Here is a 16,692-nt window from a genome sequence, read left to right on the forward strand (position 1 = left end):
AGGTTTGGGTGGAATATGCCAAATTTCTCACTAGCTATGTTTTACAGATAGCTGGGATGACAAAGTTTCACTAGCACTGCTAATATCAAGCAGCTGAAACTAGAAGCTATCAGTTAATATCAATGTGTGAGCTTCGAAATAAAGAGATGCGAAAAAATAATTGTAAGATTCTTTTGTCTTCCATTTTCAAAGCTTCAGATTTGTAAGATATTTTCAACATCCCTAAAGGGTAGAAACTTGTCTAACTAAAAGCAGGTGCCTTTAAGATTCTAAACAGAGATTTTCAAGTAGATTCCACCTAAACATTAGGAAGAACTTCCTGACAGTAAGAGCTGTTCGACAGTGGAATTTGCTGCCAAGGAGTGTGGTGGAGTCTCCTTCTTTGGAGGTCTTTAAGCAGAGGCTTGACAACCATATTTCAGGAGTGCTCTGATGGTGTTTCCTGCTTGGCAGGGGGTTGGACTCGATGGCCCTTGTGGTCTATTCCAACTCTATGATTCTATGATTCTAAGTACACATCCAACATAAATTTCCCCTACCTCAGAAAAAAAGTGTGGTAGTCTGATGCATATGAACAGCAGCGAAGCTTTCCAGATCTTACATCTGACTATGCACATTTAAAGACTGTGCATCTGTTGTCATTGCAACTATTTAAGGGTTTTTCAGAATGCAAACAGGGAAATTTTTAGCATTGTAACCAGTTATAAAGTATAGCTATGGACCATGAATGCAGAAGAGAATTTGGGGGAAATCTTAATTTTGTATTCAGAGCTTGTTCAGACATAATCTTTGAGTAAGAGATCAGGAGTTACCTCTTCTCACGCTTGAGCTACAGTTTTGGATATGTTGGAGCCAATGTTAGCTAAAGCGAAGATTAAGTTCCTCACTTAACCAAGGTCCTTAACCTGCTTCAATCCTTGTTAAGCAAAAAAACCTGGCTTCATTTGTTCATTTAATTTTTGTCCCATTCACAGTATTTAAGAGATGAGGAAGGAGTATAACCACCTCTGTATTGGCCTGAAAAGTTATCAGCTATTGATGCTCAAGACAAATTTATTTGAGATGTGGAATAGTTGACCAAAAAAACCAGCGTAACACACTTGCAGCCTGGTCATGTAACCCCTAAAAATATTTGTCCCGATTACTTGAATCTTAACAAGGTGGTGTAAAAATGAACATTACTGGTGATTTACATGAACAGTTCATTTTTTGTGATGTTTCATTTTCTGAAACCATGTGTAAGTCTCAGTAGTGTTGTTAAAGTTTATGTATTGTTGCATGAAATTTCCTGTATTGGTTGGTATAGTCCAACAGTGGAGAACCTCAGAACCATGGGGATCCTAATATAATCCACAAGACCATTTCCCCCAAACCTGATGTCATATGTGACATCAGCTATGCAGCAGCAAAAAGAGCATGTTCCTAGTTGATGTTCACAGCTAGCCCCATCAGTATAAGTCATACCATTGAAATATACAACATGTACAGTATGGTTAGCACTTAGTGTCTAATTCACTGCAAGGCATCAAAAGTTTGTGTTCTACATTGACTTGAGGTTTATGCTTCCTGTAATCTTTCTGCTATCTGTTCAGAAGATGGAAATCTATGATGACCTATTCTGCTGAATCCAACAAACCAGGATTTCTTGTCTACATTGTCACTAGATGTCTCATAAACAGTTTTGTGATGCTGGATGCAGAGCAAGTCCATGGGGAGATAGCCAGTGTTACTGATATTCAGACTAGACCCATTGAAATAAATGGATTTAAGTTACTTGTCTATTAATTTCAACAGGTTTGTTGAATGACAAATAATTGGCCATTTTACAGTCATGGAGGGATTATAAGGATTAGTTTTCAGTTGATAAATGCTTGTCAGTGTAGAGTTTGTCCAGTACTAAGAGAAATGGGGGAGGCGTCAATCAAGGAGAATGCTATGTGGTTGCCACCTAGTGGCCACAAGGCAAAAATGGAACCTATTTAAGTCATCCAAGATCCTTATCCATTATAATAACCATCAAGAACTTCATATGGCAAAGCATCACAAGACAAAGTAGGTCCTTTGTGGGCATTATAAGGAATAAGGAGCATGGAGGACTTAAACAGGTTCCAATTCTTCTCAAGAATCACTTTTAGCCCACCAAATGCCTACTGGATCAAAACACTCCATTAGTTTGCATCAAGGTCACTGGCCTTAGCAGGGGGAGAAAACTATTCACAACTAGAATGTAAAGAGTTAGCAGTGTTTTCTGCTGAAAAGAAATCCCATTCGTATCTAGATCGCAGGTGTTTTGTCATACAATCTGATCATAAACCTCTTCAGGGTCTGCAGGGAGAGAACAAGCCAGTGCTGCCTGCTAGAATCCCGAGATGGGCTTGACGTTGCCTGCATAGGACTACAAATTTGAATATAAGCCAGGTCAAGCCCTGGGTAATGCTGATCCCCTTAGCAGATTTCCACTGCCAGATAGATCAAAGCCAGTACCTCAGCCTGCTGAAACTGTTTTTCTTATTGAACTGCTATCCACATGCCTGATCGATCCCGCAAAGATTAAACGGGTGACTGACCAAGATTCTCTGTTATTTAGAGGGTGAAGATAATTAATGGATGGATTGCGGGGGGGGGGGGGGAGAGCACATTTTAACACCCTAACTATCAGCGTAGGGAGTCATTGGCTATCCAGGATGGATGAATATTATTGGGCTCGCAGGTGGTTGTACTACCAGTACTATGCAATTTCTGCTGTGCTGAATTTGTTGTATGAAGTCCATCCTGGCATTGTTTGAAGAGAGTAGCATGTAGTTTATGTGTGGTGGCCAGAAATAGACCAGCAGATTGAGACAGGAGTACAGGGGTGCTTGTCAGTCTATCTGTCATGCTCCTTCAAAAGCACCCTTACACCCAAGGGAGTGATAATAATGACCTTGGGCAAGACTTCACATTGATTATGCCAGTCCACAGCCACTGCATCAGATCGTACAACTGTTTCAGGTGTGTCTCTGAGACACACTTGGAGATAGAACATCTGGATGAGCCAGAAACAATCACAGTTACACTGTGCCATTCAAACAGAATCCCCAAGCCCAGGGAGAGGTTGCATTTATAAAAACAAGGGAATTTGTAGGTTTAGACCAATGCCTCCTATTTAGGAAATTATTATTTTTTGTGTGTTCTGTTTTCCCCACTGCCTTCTGTATTCTTACTGTCAATATATAGATTACAGTATATGTTGACAGTATAAACAAAAGGGGAAGGAGTGTAAGATACCTTTATGTGGTTGCTACCTAGTAGGCCCAATTCAAATGTGTTTCTTGAGGAGGGTTGAAACTGAGCATGTTCAGGGGGGGTGTCCTTGGGAGTGGTTCCAAGATAGAGATACTAGACTGAAAAATCTAGAACTGTAAAACAGACTGAAAGCTGCAGAACAAACTGTTTTTGTTTTTTTATTTGTATAGCCTAAATGCAGTATATTAATGCAGTATACTTTCTAATACAACTGGTATGCTAATTTTCTCTGGCAGTAGATATAAGCTTGAAAAACTGCATTGGGGAATCTCTTCCTCTCCCCCCCCCCACCCTGTATCTCCTAAATCATGTACAGACGGCTACTTCTGGGCAAAAACATACACACGGAGCATATTGAATTGGGTGTAGCAATTGTCACAAAAATAAAACTTAGTTGTATTGTCAACACATAAACAACTGTGCCTGAAAATGGTAATCTTCAACTCCTATTTTGCCAGATACTCACTAGCAATACTAGTTCAGTAGATACCTTAATCTGCTTATAATAAGAAACGTAACAATTTACATTTTTTTCAGCGGGCATTAGTTAAACAAAAGGCAGCAAGGGAATTCAGCAATAAAGAAAACTCTGAAATAAGCACTGGTCAAGATAATGATAATTCCTTAGCCAAAAGTGAGCCAAGAAGAGTGAAAATATTTGATGGAGGGTAAGTATCCCCCCTAAAAGTAATGCAATATTTTATTAATATTTTGTATGGAAGTCATTATCTCCTGGTAGCTCAGTAGAAAAAGGTGTTATTGTGAACCTGATTAGATCGTGATCCAGATTCTAGTCATACAAACAACCAAAATGGTTTGGTATGTTCAAAATTGCTTGCTCCACAGTATTCCCTGCCTCCCATCCACATAGCTATTTTTCTCTCCTGGTGTTTTAACACTTAATTCTTCAAACTGAATTTTTAACACAAAGAGCCTTAGTTCTGAACAACTAATTTTCTACAAATATTTACCAGGTGAAACCAGTTCATCACTGCTTGCCTGGTAGGCCATAGGTGATTTGGAACAAAACAGTAAGTTGTCATCTGTAGTCTGAGCCTTGGTTGCCCTGATTTATAAGCTCGTTCGAGACAGAGACAGAGGGTGTGTCGTCCTGTTGGTTCTCCTTGACCTCTCAGTGGCTTTTGATGGTATTGACAGTGGTGTTCTTCTGCACCGACTTGGAGGTGGTGGTTGGAGGAACATGCAGCTCCTGCTATCAGAACACTCAATATCTGCACATTCCATTAACTGAACATAAAGAATTGTGCCCAAACATCGCTACATGCATGGCTGATTCAGATATCCAAACAACCAGAGTTTGCCCCCTTCCTTACTTGTTTGTGCTTCACTGGTCAATGGCAACTATTTTCAAGCAGAAACCACAGAGAGAAGGATGTGGGAGAGAGAACAAGACACATCAAGGAATAGGAGAGATCAGGCAAATAAGTTTTTCCCTCTTTTTGCTGGTTGGCTGCAGCCATTTTAGGACAAAACCATGGTGGGGGAGGGGAGAGAGATCATGGATTAGAAATGTTCCCATTGGAAAATACAGTGGTACCTCAGGTTACATACGCTTCAGGTTACATACGCTTCAGGCTACAGACTCCGCTAACCCAGAAATAGTACCTCGGGTTAAGAACTTTGCTTCAGGATGAGAACAGAAATTGTGCTCTGGCGGCAGCAGGAGGCCCCATTAGCTAAAGTGGTGCTTCAGGTTAAGAACAGTTTCAGGTTAAGAATGGACCTCCGGAACAAATTAAGTACTTAACCCGAGGTACCACTGTAATGGAAATTGTCAGCTTGTTTTGTGAATGCTCACCTAATGAACAATTTCCTGGGAACGCATTGTGATTAGAAAACAGGACCTGCAAACCATAACTGTGGTTTCTGCTCTTACCAGGATCTCTACCAGAAACTAGTACTAGGATATTGTTGCTCGGCTTTTAGAATGTGTGATTTCACGTGGGTCCGTTCAGCTACCTGTGCTAGTTAACATCTATATAAAACCTCTGGGAGCTGCCATCCAGGGATTTGGAGGATAGCGCCATCAAAACATTGATGATATGTGGCTCGCTCTCTCCATTCTATTGGAATCAGAAGAGGCTGTTAAGGTGTTGGACTGTCTGTAGCATGGGTAGGCAAACTGAGGCCCGGAGGCTGGATCCGGCCCAATCGCCTTCTAAATCCAGCCCATGGATGGTCCGGGAATCAGCATGTTTTTACATGAGTAGAATGTGTCCTTTTATTTAAAATGCATCTCTGGGTTATTTGTGGGGCCTCCTGGTGTTTTTAAATGAGTAGAATGTGTGCTTTTACTTAAAATGCATCTCTGGGTTATTTGTGGGGCATAGGAATTTGTTCATTTCCCCCCCCCCCAAAAAAAAATATAGTCCGGCCCCCCACAAGGTCTGAGAGACAGTGGACTGGCCCCCTGCTGAAAAACCTTGCTGACTCCTGGTCTGTAGGCTCTGAAGGGCTGAATCCTGTTAAGACAGAAGTGCTGTGGGTGGGTAGTTCCTGTGTCCTGGAATTACCGTATTTTTCGCTCTATAACACGCACCTGACCATAACACGCACATCGTTTTTAGAGGAGGAAAACAAGGGAAAAAATATTCTGAATGAAACAGTGGACGTATCATTTTTGTGCTTCATGCTGTGGCCACAGACATGTGATCTGATGGTGAATTTGGGGTGACCCAATGCAAAAATCCTGAGAATCCCTGTGGATCCATGCTTTGTAACCACGTTTTTGCACCATTGCAGCCCCAGGCAACAGTGGGTGCGTGATTTTTTTTGGGGGGGACAGGCTGTAGCCATGGACATGCTATGTGCTCTGATGGTGAATTTTGGCTGACCCAATGCAAAGATCCTGAGGATCCATGTGGATCCATGCTTTGTAACCACGTTTTTGCACCATTGCAGCCCCAGGCAACAATGGGTGTGTGATTTTGGGGGGGCAGGCTGTAGCCATGGACATGCTGTGTGCTCTGATGGTGAATTTGGGGTGACCCAATGCAAAGATCCTGAGGATCCATGTGGATCCATGCTTTGTAACCACATTTTAAGTGGGGAGGGAAGGAAAAACACAGAAGGCTAAGAATGCAGGAGAGGGCTATAACGTGAGGAAAGGAAGGCAAAAGTTTCCCCCCATCCACCCACCCAAGCCAGCCAGCGTGCTCTCTCTCTCTCTCTCTCTCTCTCTCTCCCTCTCCCTCTCCCTCTCCCTCCCACCAGCATGACAGAAGAAAGCATTTTAACTGCATTAAGAACTATTTAGCAGCGAAACCTAAGCTTTGCCATCCCTTAAGAGGTACAGACACTGTAATCTTCCAGATCGCATGAATTTACAGGCAAAACACTGTTTAAGGATTTCATCCTTTTAAATGGAAGAAAGCATATTTGAATGCTGTGTGTCTCCAAAAACAAAAAGCAGGAAGTCAAATCAGAATTTTAAGCCGAACCTGTAATCTCTCTTCCCTTCACAAACATTGTTCCCTCCGGAGCAGGGAGAGGATAGAGCGACGCTCTGCTCTCCTCTCTACTTGCCTGGAGGGGAGGGGCTTTCCCTGCTCTTTGTTTGGACGCTCTGCTCTCCTCTCTACTTGCCTGGAGGGGAGGGGCTTTCCCTGCTCTTTGTTCCGTTTGAGCAAACACAGCAACGAAACAGAGCAGGGTGGGCAGTAAGACCCTGAGGCAGAATGAAGGAAAGCAGCTTCCTGTCTCACGGAGCTCCCTTCTCCCTGAAGCGCGGTTTGATTTTTGCCTCATTTTTCGGCTCCAGGGACACACATTCGCTCCATAACACGCACAGACATTTCCCCTTCCTTTTTAGGAGCAAAAATCTGCGTGTTATAGAGCGAAAAATACGGTAGGTGTGCGACCTGTCCTGACCTGTAATGCACTGTCGTTTGCAATAGTTTGGTATGTTTTGGTTAAATTAGATACAAGTCAAATGAAGAATATGTATATGTTCGTGGGAGAGGAAGAGGAAAATATATATGTGAAGAATGTGGAATACGCTGTAAAAAGCCCAGTATGTTGAAGAAACATATTCGCACGCACACAGACGTCCGTCCCTATCACTGCAACTATTGCAATTTTTCCTTCAAAACTAAAGGTAAGTGAGCTTGTCATGACTCACAGATTTTCTTTTTCAACCTGCTGACAATTGCTTTTCCAATAAGCGTGTTGGAAGTATGAAATAAAGCTGTGGGAACTTTAACAAATTGCAAAAATAAAAGGAGAGCCGGGTTGGCTTATAAGAAATATTCCAAGGGCAATATCCTTTTTAGAGCAAGGGCAATATCCTTTTTAGACCAGATAAAATGTAACACTTTCAAATGCAAGCTTTCAAGTTCTCCAGAACTCTTCTTTAGATCAGATTGGGCAAGGTGGGAGGTAGGACGGGGTGGGGAATGAGCAGTCAAAAGCCCCTTTGCAGGGAAGGTGGTAGATGCATAAATTACATCCCGCAGGAAAGCATTTTAACATTTTCCACCTTTGAGTTTCATACTGGTGTGAATTTGACTGACTTCCCTTTTCCGTCCTGACTGATGCCTTGCCCAAGTACCCAGATAGTTATGAGGCCGATGAAGGCTGTGAAGTTTGCATGACCAATTGTTGAGACAAGGATGTGTCCCAGAAGAGAAAAAGTTTGTCTTTTTCAAGGACACATTGTGTTTTAATTGGCAGCATGTACAGCTGCTAAGCAGACATACCTTCACAACTGGTTTTGAGATACCATTTTTATGCAAATAGGTTCAGATTCTAGATCTGTCACATAGTCATTATTTCAGGCTTGGAAAAGCCACTGTTTACCTTGTTTCTTAGTTTTCATTGAACTGACCTTACTAAGATGTTTATAAATAAAAGGTCATGAATATTGTACAACTCTTCTGCATACTAGGAACTCAGTATTAAATCATTCTGCCTCTACTCATGGATTATCCTGTGAGCAGATTTAGCGGGCACTGGTGTTAATGGCATGCTTGTGTGCATATGCTCAACTATAAGCCTAAATATTAAAAAATTAATTAAAATGATTTAATTTTGATGAAATAGATATCAGGGCTTCAACATAATGACGTTTTGCTCATGTCAATATTAATAATAAAGATTGGCATATATGTAACATAAATATTATCTGTACATTTCATACGATTGTAGATTAATATGCATTCCATATCACTGTAAGATTTGTTCTTAGAATTATTACACTGCCATTCTCAGTAGAATCTAATGAAACTATTCCAAAAGAGAAGTGCCACAAAAATGGTTTGTATGTAGCCTTCACTGTCTTCCTTTACTAGCTTCCTGGTTAAATTCTGGCCAAGCTCAAACTTACTATGTTTATGTATGTACTTAACAAAATGGACATTGCAGCCGTTGGGCAAAAGTCATTTTCTGACTTTCTGAACAATACTGTCATTCATTGTTAAGTCACCAAACAAGATATCAAATATATTAAATCTTTGAGAGCTTCTATTTGTATCCATGGGAGAAACAAGACACACCATTACATCAGTTCTTACCACATCCATCTTCTGCCATTTTAGTATATGTTCATTCAACAGCAGCATGTCAGAAGAGAAAATGCCTAGCAAGTACCGGTATTTTACCACTATTAGTCTCTTAGATCATTGTGAACTCTTACAATGTTGTCTTTTGTTGAAAATAGCAGAACATCTGTTGAAGCTATTTTTTAATGCAAATTGGAACTTGTTTTCCTAAATTATATTACATCATGAAACTCCTCATTTAAAAAAGAAGAGTTAATACATCGTTCTTAGGAATGAATACAATAGTTTGACCAGGCAACATTCTCTGATGTAGCCTTCAGTGTTAAGACATGTTGTCTACCACTGCACTTAGTTCCATCTTCAAAGCCGAGCTGAATCTAAATTAACTTTATTTAAAAGCCAAAGGGTTGAAACCAACGAAGTCATTGCACAAGCAGGTCTTCCATTCACACAATGGAACTTCCCCTCCTCGCACTCTCCCCCATCTGCTCCAGAGGGTTGGGGGTGACCCTGAACAGATTTGGGGGTTGCAGGGCCACCCAGGAGGAGGAGAGAGAAGGGAATTTCCACCACATGAGTGGAAATTGTTCTGCCCATACAATAACTTAGCTGGATACAACCCAAGGCCATTTTTTATTCTCCCAAGTTTTCAAATGCATTTTATGATTTTTAACATGCTATTATATATTTTGTGTGTCTAAACTATGTTTATAGTGACAGCTCTGGAAGCTTTGTGTTAACCTTTTAAATAAAAGAATAGATAAATAATGGCCCAAGTGTCATTGGCTGCAGAGAGTGACATGCTGAATGTTACGGTCATGTGGTTTTGGTAAAAATATGCATTGTTTGTTTTTTCTTAAGGAAACTTGACAAAACATATGAAGTCCAAGGCACATAGCAAAAAATGCATGGATCTGGGAGTCTCAGTAGGATCAATAGATGATCAGGATGTAGAAGAATACGGTAAAAAAATTCTTTATATTTAGAACTTTTCATGTATTTGCTTTTCTTTTCTAAATATTTTCCTTCCTCTGTTCAAACTTTTTATTAGATTGCTTTCACAGAACAGGCCCTATCAGTTATCACTCATCTACTAACTTTCCCTGTATGATAAGGTTCTAGAAGATATTTGGGATCCCACTGTCCTCTCAGTCCCTATGCACATATACTGTAGTGTCGGTACCAGGAGATCCTACATATATACGTGTATGAGATTCCTCTGAAGCCAGATCTCATTTGAATCACAACAGAACTCATGTTCATTATCTCTCAATTCAGCCAATATATTCTACACTTAATAATGTCGCCATGTACAGAGATTCAAAGGGAAGGGAGTAGAATTAACATCTGAACAGATCCTATGCATTTCACTTACTGTTCAGTTATTGGAGCAGATACAAATGGATCGTGTCCCCACAACATATTAGAGGGACTATGCACTATGGAATATGTGTATCAATTGGCTCCTTATACTGGGCCTCAGCCTTTTAGTGCCAGTAGTCTGATTACATCCATGTAAAAAGTCTAGAGGAATACATTAGCCAAATTTGCAGATAATTGTCTTATTTATTCACAAGCCCCAAATAAGGTGGTGGAATTCTCAGTTAACAGAATTGAATGGGCTTAGCTGTTTCTGGCTGCAGATTTGTTTGCTTTTAGGAGATGGAGAGGAGGGCGGGGATACTGATTTTGAATTATCCTTTGTGGGTTTGTTGTTGTTTTTTAACTTCCCTGCTAGTAAAGAACTAGCATAGAAAGGATAAGTCTCAATCTCCAAGGTAGTAGATTTTCTTTCTTTCTTAGGGGAGCATTCAAAAATTGCATTGTCCACCTCAAGTCTTGAGTTGTATGGTCTACTCTTCCACTTCATGTAGACCAAGCACTCTTCATCTGCAATGATTTCTGTAGGATTTACTGTGCACTGAATTTTAATTGGAGAACTGGCACAATCCCCAGAATGCTGGAGAAGAATAGAGTATGTAAGAGGATATATGTCGCACCACATTTTTGTTTGGGTGGCACAGTTCCTATCTGTGAAAAATGCATTCTAATTCATTCAAATTTATATTGTCATAAGGATGGGGTATGAACATCAAAATTATTACATGGTTGTAATAAAAGACGCTCATTATTTTGCTGACCTTTTTGAAATTCAATAAATAAAATAAGGACATTAAAATTAGGTTTGCATTCTAAACCAACTTTCAGCCAAGGTATGGCTTAGCACAATTTGTAAATGTTTAGGCCTCCAAGGTGGAGACTTTGACCACTCTGTTCTTCCTTAGTTGTCTTGCTATTGCACCGTGCTGAGATAAGCCATGCCTTGGTTTAGCGTGTCATCTGAATCCAGGCTTGTGGTTTAGGCCTCCCCAAGAACAAACCATGGGTACAGTGTGTAGTCAGTTTGGTGCATGCTTTTGTCAGTATGATATATGATACCTTTGCTTCTGTTCTGGGGGATACCCCCCCCCCCGAAAGTATTTTTCTGATTTGTGTCAAATGGTTTATTGTGGAGTGGTGTATGTTATTTGAAAGAGGTAGAAGGGGTAAAAAAATTAATGTACTTGGTCTTTCTTGGCAGCCAATAGCAGAGTACTATGAATTGATGTGAATTCGGTTCTTAAAGATGTAGGAGAGGTGTGCTCTCAATTGGCATAACTTCTTAGTGCACTCAGCAATTTTTACCTTTTTACAGTGCAAATTGAACTTTGTTTTATTGATAGAAGTAATAGGGCAACAGTCATGCTTTGTAATTTGACAATTAATTTATGGGCCCTTCAGTTCCGAGGTTCAGCACAAATAAGGCAGCAACAATAGCAGGTAACTGGGAGGGAGGAGTGTGTGTGTGAAATGGAGAACTCAGAGAGGAAGAGAGGGTACAGCACAATAGATCAGGCAGTGAAAGAGGAGACACCCAACGGATGGTGGATACTCCTATGCTCAAGAACAGCAATACATCGTTTACATTAATGTTTGTCACTTTCAACATTTTTCTCTGATTCCCAGGTTGCAGACAAAAAGGTGAAGGGCCATAAAATAATACTTTCCATATATTTTAAAACTTCCACTGGGCCAATTGGATTTCTGCTGTATTGGTCATTAGGCTTTTTTATTATTTATTTATTTATTTATTTTTAGCTTTAGAAATTGTAAATGTCAAATGATACTGTACTCCACTTGATGCAGTAGACAGTTGTGCTACAGAACTATGAGACTGCTGTTTAACTCTCCATATCTTTTTTAATGGTTTGGGGACTTCCTGTGAGATTTGGCGGGAAATACCTGTGCATGTATCCTGTTGTATCCCAAGGTGTCAGGTGCAAGCAGCTGTTCCTCCTTGGCTACAGTGTCACTACGATACCTGTACAGTGGTACCTCGGGTTACATACGCTTCAGGTTACATAAGCTTCAGGTAACACATTCCGCTAACCTAGAAATAGTGCTTCAGGTTAAGAACTTTGCTTCAGGATAAGAACAGAAATTGGGCTCCAGCGGCACGGCAGCAGCAGGAAGCCCCATTAGCTAAAGTGGTGCTTCAGGTTAAGAACAGTTTCAGGTTAAGAATGGACCTCCAGAACGAATTAAGTACTTAAACCGAGGTACCACTGTAGTTTAAAACAAGTGGACCTAGAAGCAGTGCATTCTGAAAAGTATCCCACTAGGCACTTTCATGACTCCGCAAGGAGACCTCTACCTTAAAGGAAAAAAATACTAGCTTCCTTCTTAAGTTTGCTGTGTTAGATATTGGAGGGCTTGCAGTGGTCACAATTTGACAAGATGAGGATCTTGATCATAGTTAGAGCTTTCCCACTGTAAGCTATGGAATGGCTTTTTGCTCTCAAAGTTCTTTGTTCGCAGCCAACAATCTGATTCTGCCTCACATGCAATTCTCTGAATTGCTGCCAGTATTTTTATTGAGCAAATTATAGTTTAAAGTATCCTGGAAGCTTTTAGACCTCCTGCAATACTTCATCATCAGAGTGGATGAAAATGTTAATAATTTTGCTTTTAAGTAAAATACACTGATACATAAAACTCTTGAGTATCTTCTTTCTCGAGTTCTAACCCAGTAGCAAAATTTTGGGTTGACAGGAACAGACTGCAGTTAAAACCATAATAGAAATTAAAACAACCGTATCAACTTGTCTCCAACACACTCTGATTTCTGTTGCTTGATTTTCACTGCCAAAGGCAGTATAGTGTAATAGCTTTAATTCTAAACTTGGTAGGTTGCACAGAATTTGAATGTGAGTTTGCCAGAGACAATTGGCAGAAGGGGCCAAATATAGCTTGTGAAGAGCATTTATGTGAAGCTCTTTTAACAACGCTTCTACCAATTCCATTTATTTTCCATGAGGCTTCTCAGCACTATATGAATTGGGGGTTTATGGCAACTGGGCTGGGTGGATTGTGGCGGTGTTCTTTGTTTGTTTTTGGATTTGCCACCATTTGGGTATTGGTGAATACCACTTAGTTTCACCTTTTATGTTCCAAATCACTCTTGCATCTTTCATCTCCTAATCCAAAGAATGCCCTTTACGCCCAAAATACAGGGCTACTATGTTTGGAATGCTGGCTTCTGAACTATGCTGTCAGACCAGGTGAACCATTCAGTGTGACATACTTCAGCTTAGGGATATCAGTTTTCACAGTGCTGGCCCAAGTTTTCATTAGGTGCTCCTCTAAATTAGGTGATTAACGCCCCAATCCTATGTACATTTTTGAGGGGGAATGTCCTGTTTGGTAGAACTTGACATTCTTCAATGTAAGTATGTTAAGGATCGCGGCTTAAAGGCGCTTATCAGGGAAACTGATTTCCTAATGTTTAGGGCAGAGCTGTCAAACATAAGGCCCAGGAGACTTAGCAGGCCCTTTTAGTGTCCCTATTGTGGTCCACAAGACCTTTATAGATTTATTGCAGGGTTAGGAGGCTAGGGGAAATGGTCTGACCTTCAAAGAGCTGCTGCTACATCATACCTCAACATTGCTGCCGCCCCCTAAAATTGTCAGTGCAGGAGTGTGGAATCAGCCATTTTCTTGCATTTTGGCCAAGAAGGAAGGATGTGGCCAATGGAGGAGGAGAACTGAATAATGGGAACATAAGGCTGGCAGGATATGAAGGTAGCTGTATTTTGCATGTAAATGCACTTGGGAAGGCAATCAGTGACATTATGAGAAGGGGGTTCAAGTTATAAGAGTTGCCAGTTGGTGCACAGGCCTGGAGGAGCAGCTACTGGCATCTAGAGGTAGTAGCAGTAAATTAACAAAAGGACTTCGGCCGTTAAACAAAACCCTCTGACCAGGGGTTTTTTTTTAAAAAAAATAATGTATAAAGATGGACTCTAAATCAACAGAATATGATCCTTATTATTTGTTCTTTACAAGATAATCTTGTGCAGATACACTCTTGAGGAGCAGCAGAGAACTGGCAGTACAGTGGTACCTCGGGTTGCAAACAACTTGGGTTACAAACACCTTGGGTTACAGACTCTGCTAACCCAGAAGTAGTACCTTGGGTTAAGAACTTTGCCCCAGGATGAGAACAGAAATGGCGGCAGCAGGAAGCCCCATTAGCTAAAGTGGTACCTCAGGTTAAGAATGGTTTCAGGTTAAGAACGGACCACAAATAAAGTTTGTAACCAGAGGTACCACTGTAGATAATCCTATTTATTTGTAGCTTCAGCAATAGCCTATGATATGGATATGGGGTATGCTGCAATTCCCCACCAAGACAGTTATGTGCGGAGATCTGTATCTGCCAGGTGCTCAGACAGCGGTGGAGAAGACTAAGGGCTTGGGTTGTTTAATGCAGGCCTGCACAGAGCAGTCAGTAGGGAGTCATTCAAACATCTCTTTAAACTCCTTTTTATGAAAAAGAGTTTCTGCAGCTATCAAGCCCTTTATTTATTATCATTTCAAGGCAAACATCAAAGCCTATTAATCAACAGGGGCTTTTAGGTTTTTCCAGTCTGGGCTTCCCCAGCAGATGTCAGTATAAGTCCGCGATGCAATAAATATAATAATATCAAAATAAATAATTTGGTCAGTAGGCTTTAAAAGTAAGTGTAATCTTAAGTGGTTAGGTATAGTCAATTATGTGTATGATAGAAAAGACTCCTGTATTACCAAAACCGGTCTCTAGAATAGATATGGCTGTCAAAGTATCCATTCTGAGATTCCAAAAGGCCTGCTTTGAAAGCCGAAAACAATGGATGAGAAGATCTCTCCATGACAGTAGATGTTGTTTATACTAGAGGATATGAAGACATACCAACTTATTTAAAATCATCTAAATTGGGCGTTACACCATGTCCAGTTCTATCTCCTCAAAGGATAGTGTCCAAATATGGTGCCATTGTTGCTGGTGCTAATGTGACTGCTGCTGCCTAATAAGTTTCTTTGACTTATTCTTCTGGAAGTTTGTCATCATTGCCCCTTATTTAAAAATGTATACTTTATACTAAACATAAATAAAATCCTTATCCTTATCCATAAGCTCATGATCTTGACCATGCTGATTGGGAATTGGAGCCCAGCAACTTATGGAGGGCACTATGTTGGGTCTAAATAATATAGATACAACTAATGAAGGAGCAGGGTGGGGGGAGAGAATATGCTTGTGATGTTCCTTGACTAACCAGTTGTATTTGGCTGGGTATATCAGGACTAAATATAGTTTTGCCATTTTCTACTTTTCCATTGCCTGATCCTCCTTTTGTCTTGTTCACGGCTCTTTTGCTGTTCAGTCAAGTGTTTTGCAGTGGACTTGTTTTTTACCAATACAGAATGAAATAGTTCTTGGTAGCTGTACACCTTTATTTTGATATTCTGTAGGTGATTTTATGTTTTAATGGCTATATAAAATGAGGGTAACAATGTTTTAAAAGTTTTGATTCCACTTCCATGGGGTTTTTAAATTAAAAAAAACAGCATGCCACAATTTATTGAGGTTTGCAAAGAGCCTTAATACAGAATAAAGCTTTGCTAGCTCTATCAAAATAGTTGAAAAATATAAGAGACGCGAGTACTGTACTACAGCATTTGTTTTATCCATTTGTATACGTACCATATCTTGAACACAAGTGTGTTTGTCAAGCCATTAATGTTTTGCTGATAATTTTAAGCAGAATGCTTTTAGCTCTGCTGTAAGGGTTGCTTTGGCAGTGGGAAGGGAAGAAAAGGCTTCAAAGTCTTCGAACACCATTATTAGCAGCTTATTATAGACATCAGTGGAAACACCTGCAGCAAGAAGAGAGCTTCACAACTTATTGCTGCCCAACAGTGCTGCATTTAAAGGATTATTCTTATTTTCAGAATTGTCATGGCAGATACAAGTAGCAATATACGTAAAGGTCATTTCATCATTTCAGATGATTTAGAATTAGGTTTGTAAGCAATAAGTAGCCATTTCTCAATTGTGCAGGATCCATGTGTCTTTCGCCCCAGCTGTTGTAATTTAACTTCCCTCCTAGCTAATTCAAATTGAAATATTTTATCATTCCTTCTTGTTTTCTCCAAGCAACCATGTAGACTGTTGCTTTACTTAATGTTTTGATTGTCAGTTGAATGCAGTCACATGTTACACTGTGGAGGACAAGCAATTCAAATGAAAGTTCTTGTTCTGGGTTGTAATTTGCAACACCTGTAGAAAATCACCTTTAAGATAACGTACAACCCTTCCCTCATTTACATATCCATATTTTATGGTCTCTTAAAAGTCACTAGAATAGATTTGTGAGTGGTTCCTGTATAGAATGAGCTTGAGCACCTGGGAACTATAAAAACTTACAGCTTGAATTAAGGTGTTTGGGGTTTCTTTCTTTCTTGGTAAAGTGAGGTTTTAATTTTAAAAGCTGTAGGGGAGAAAAGTAAACATTGAAACCTGTGC

The 16,692-nt window shown here is 40.2% G+C and overlaps 1 protein-coding gene across 3 annotated transcripts in view; it reads left to right on the forward strand.

The window, feature by feature from the left end:
• The window catches only part of HIVEP1 (HIVEP zinc finger 1), a 95,516-nt gene that overhangs the window by 74,429 nt on the left and 4,395 nt on the right, over window positions 1–16,692 (forward strand). For all 3 annotated transcript variants that reach the window (XM_081206108.1, XM_081206107.1, XM_081206109.1), the window contains 3 exons: window positions 3,823–3,953; window positions 7,227–7,402; window positions 9,666–9,767. In XM_081206108.1, coding sequence (XP_081062234.1) covers window positions 3,823–3,953; window positions 7,227–7,402; window positions 9,666–9,767 — 409 coding nt within the window. The remainder of the gene's footprint in view (window positions 1–3,822; window positions 3,954–7,226; window positions 7,403–9,665; window positions 9,768–16,692) is intronic.

The sequence above is a fragment of the Podarcis bocagei genome (assembly GCF_964188305.1).
Source record: "Podarcis bocagei genome assembly, chromosome: 8".
Taxonomy (NCBI): domain Eukaryota; kingdom Metazoa; phylum Chordata; class Lepidosauria; order Squamata; family Lacertidae; genus Podarcis; species Podarcis bocagei.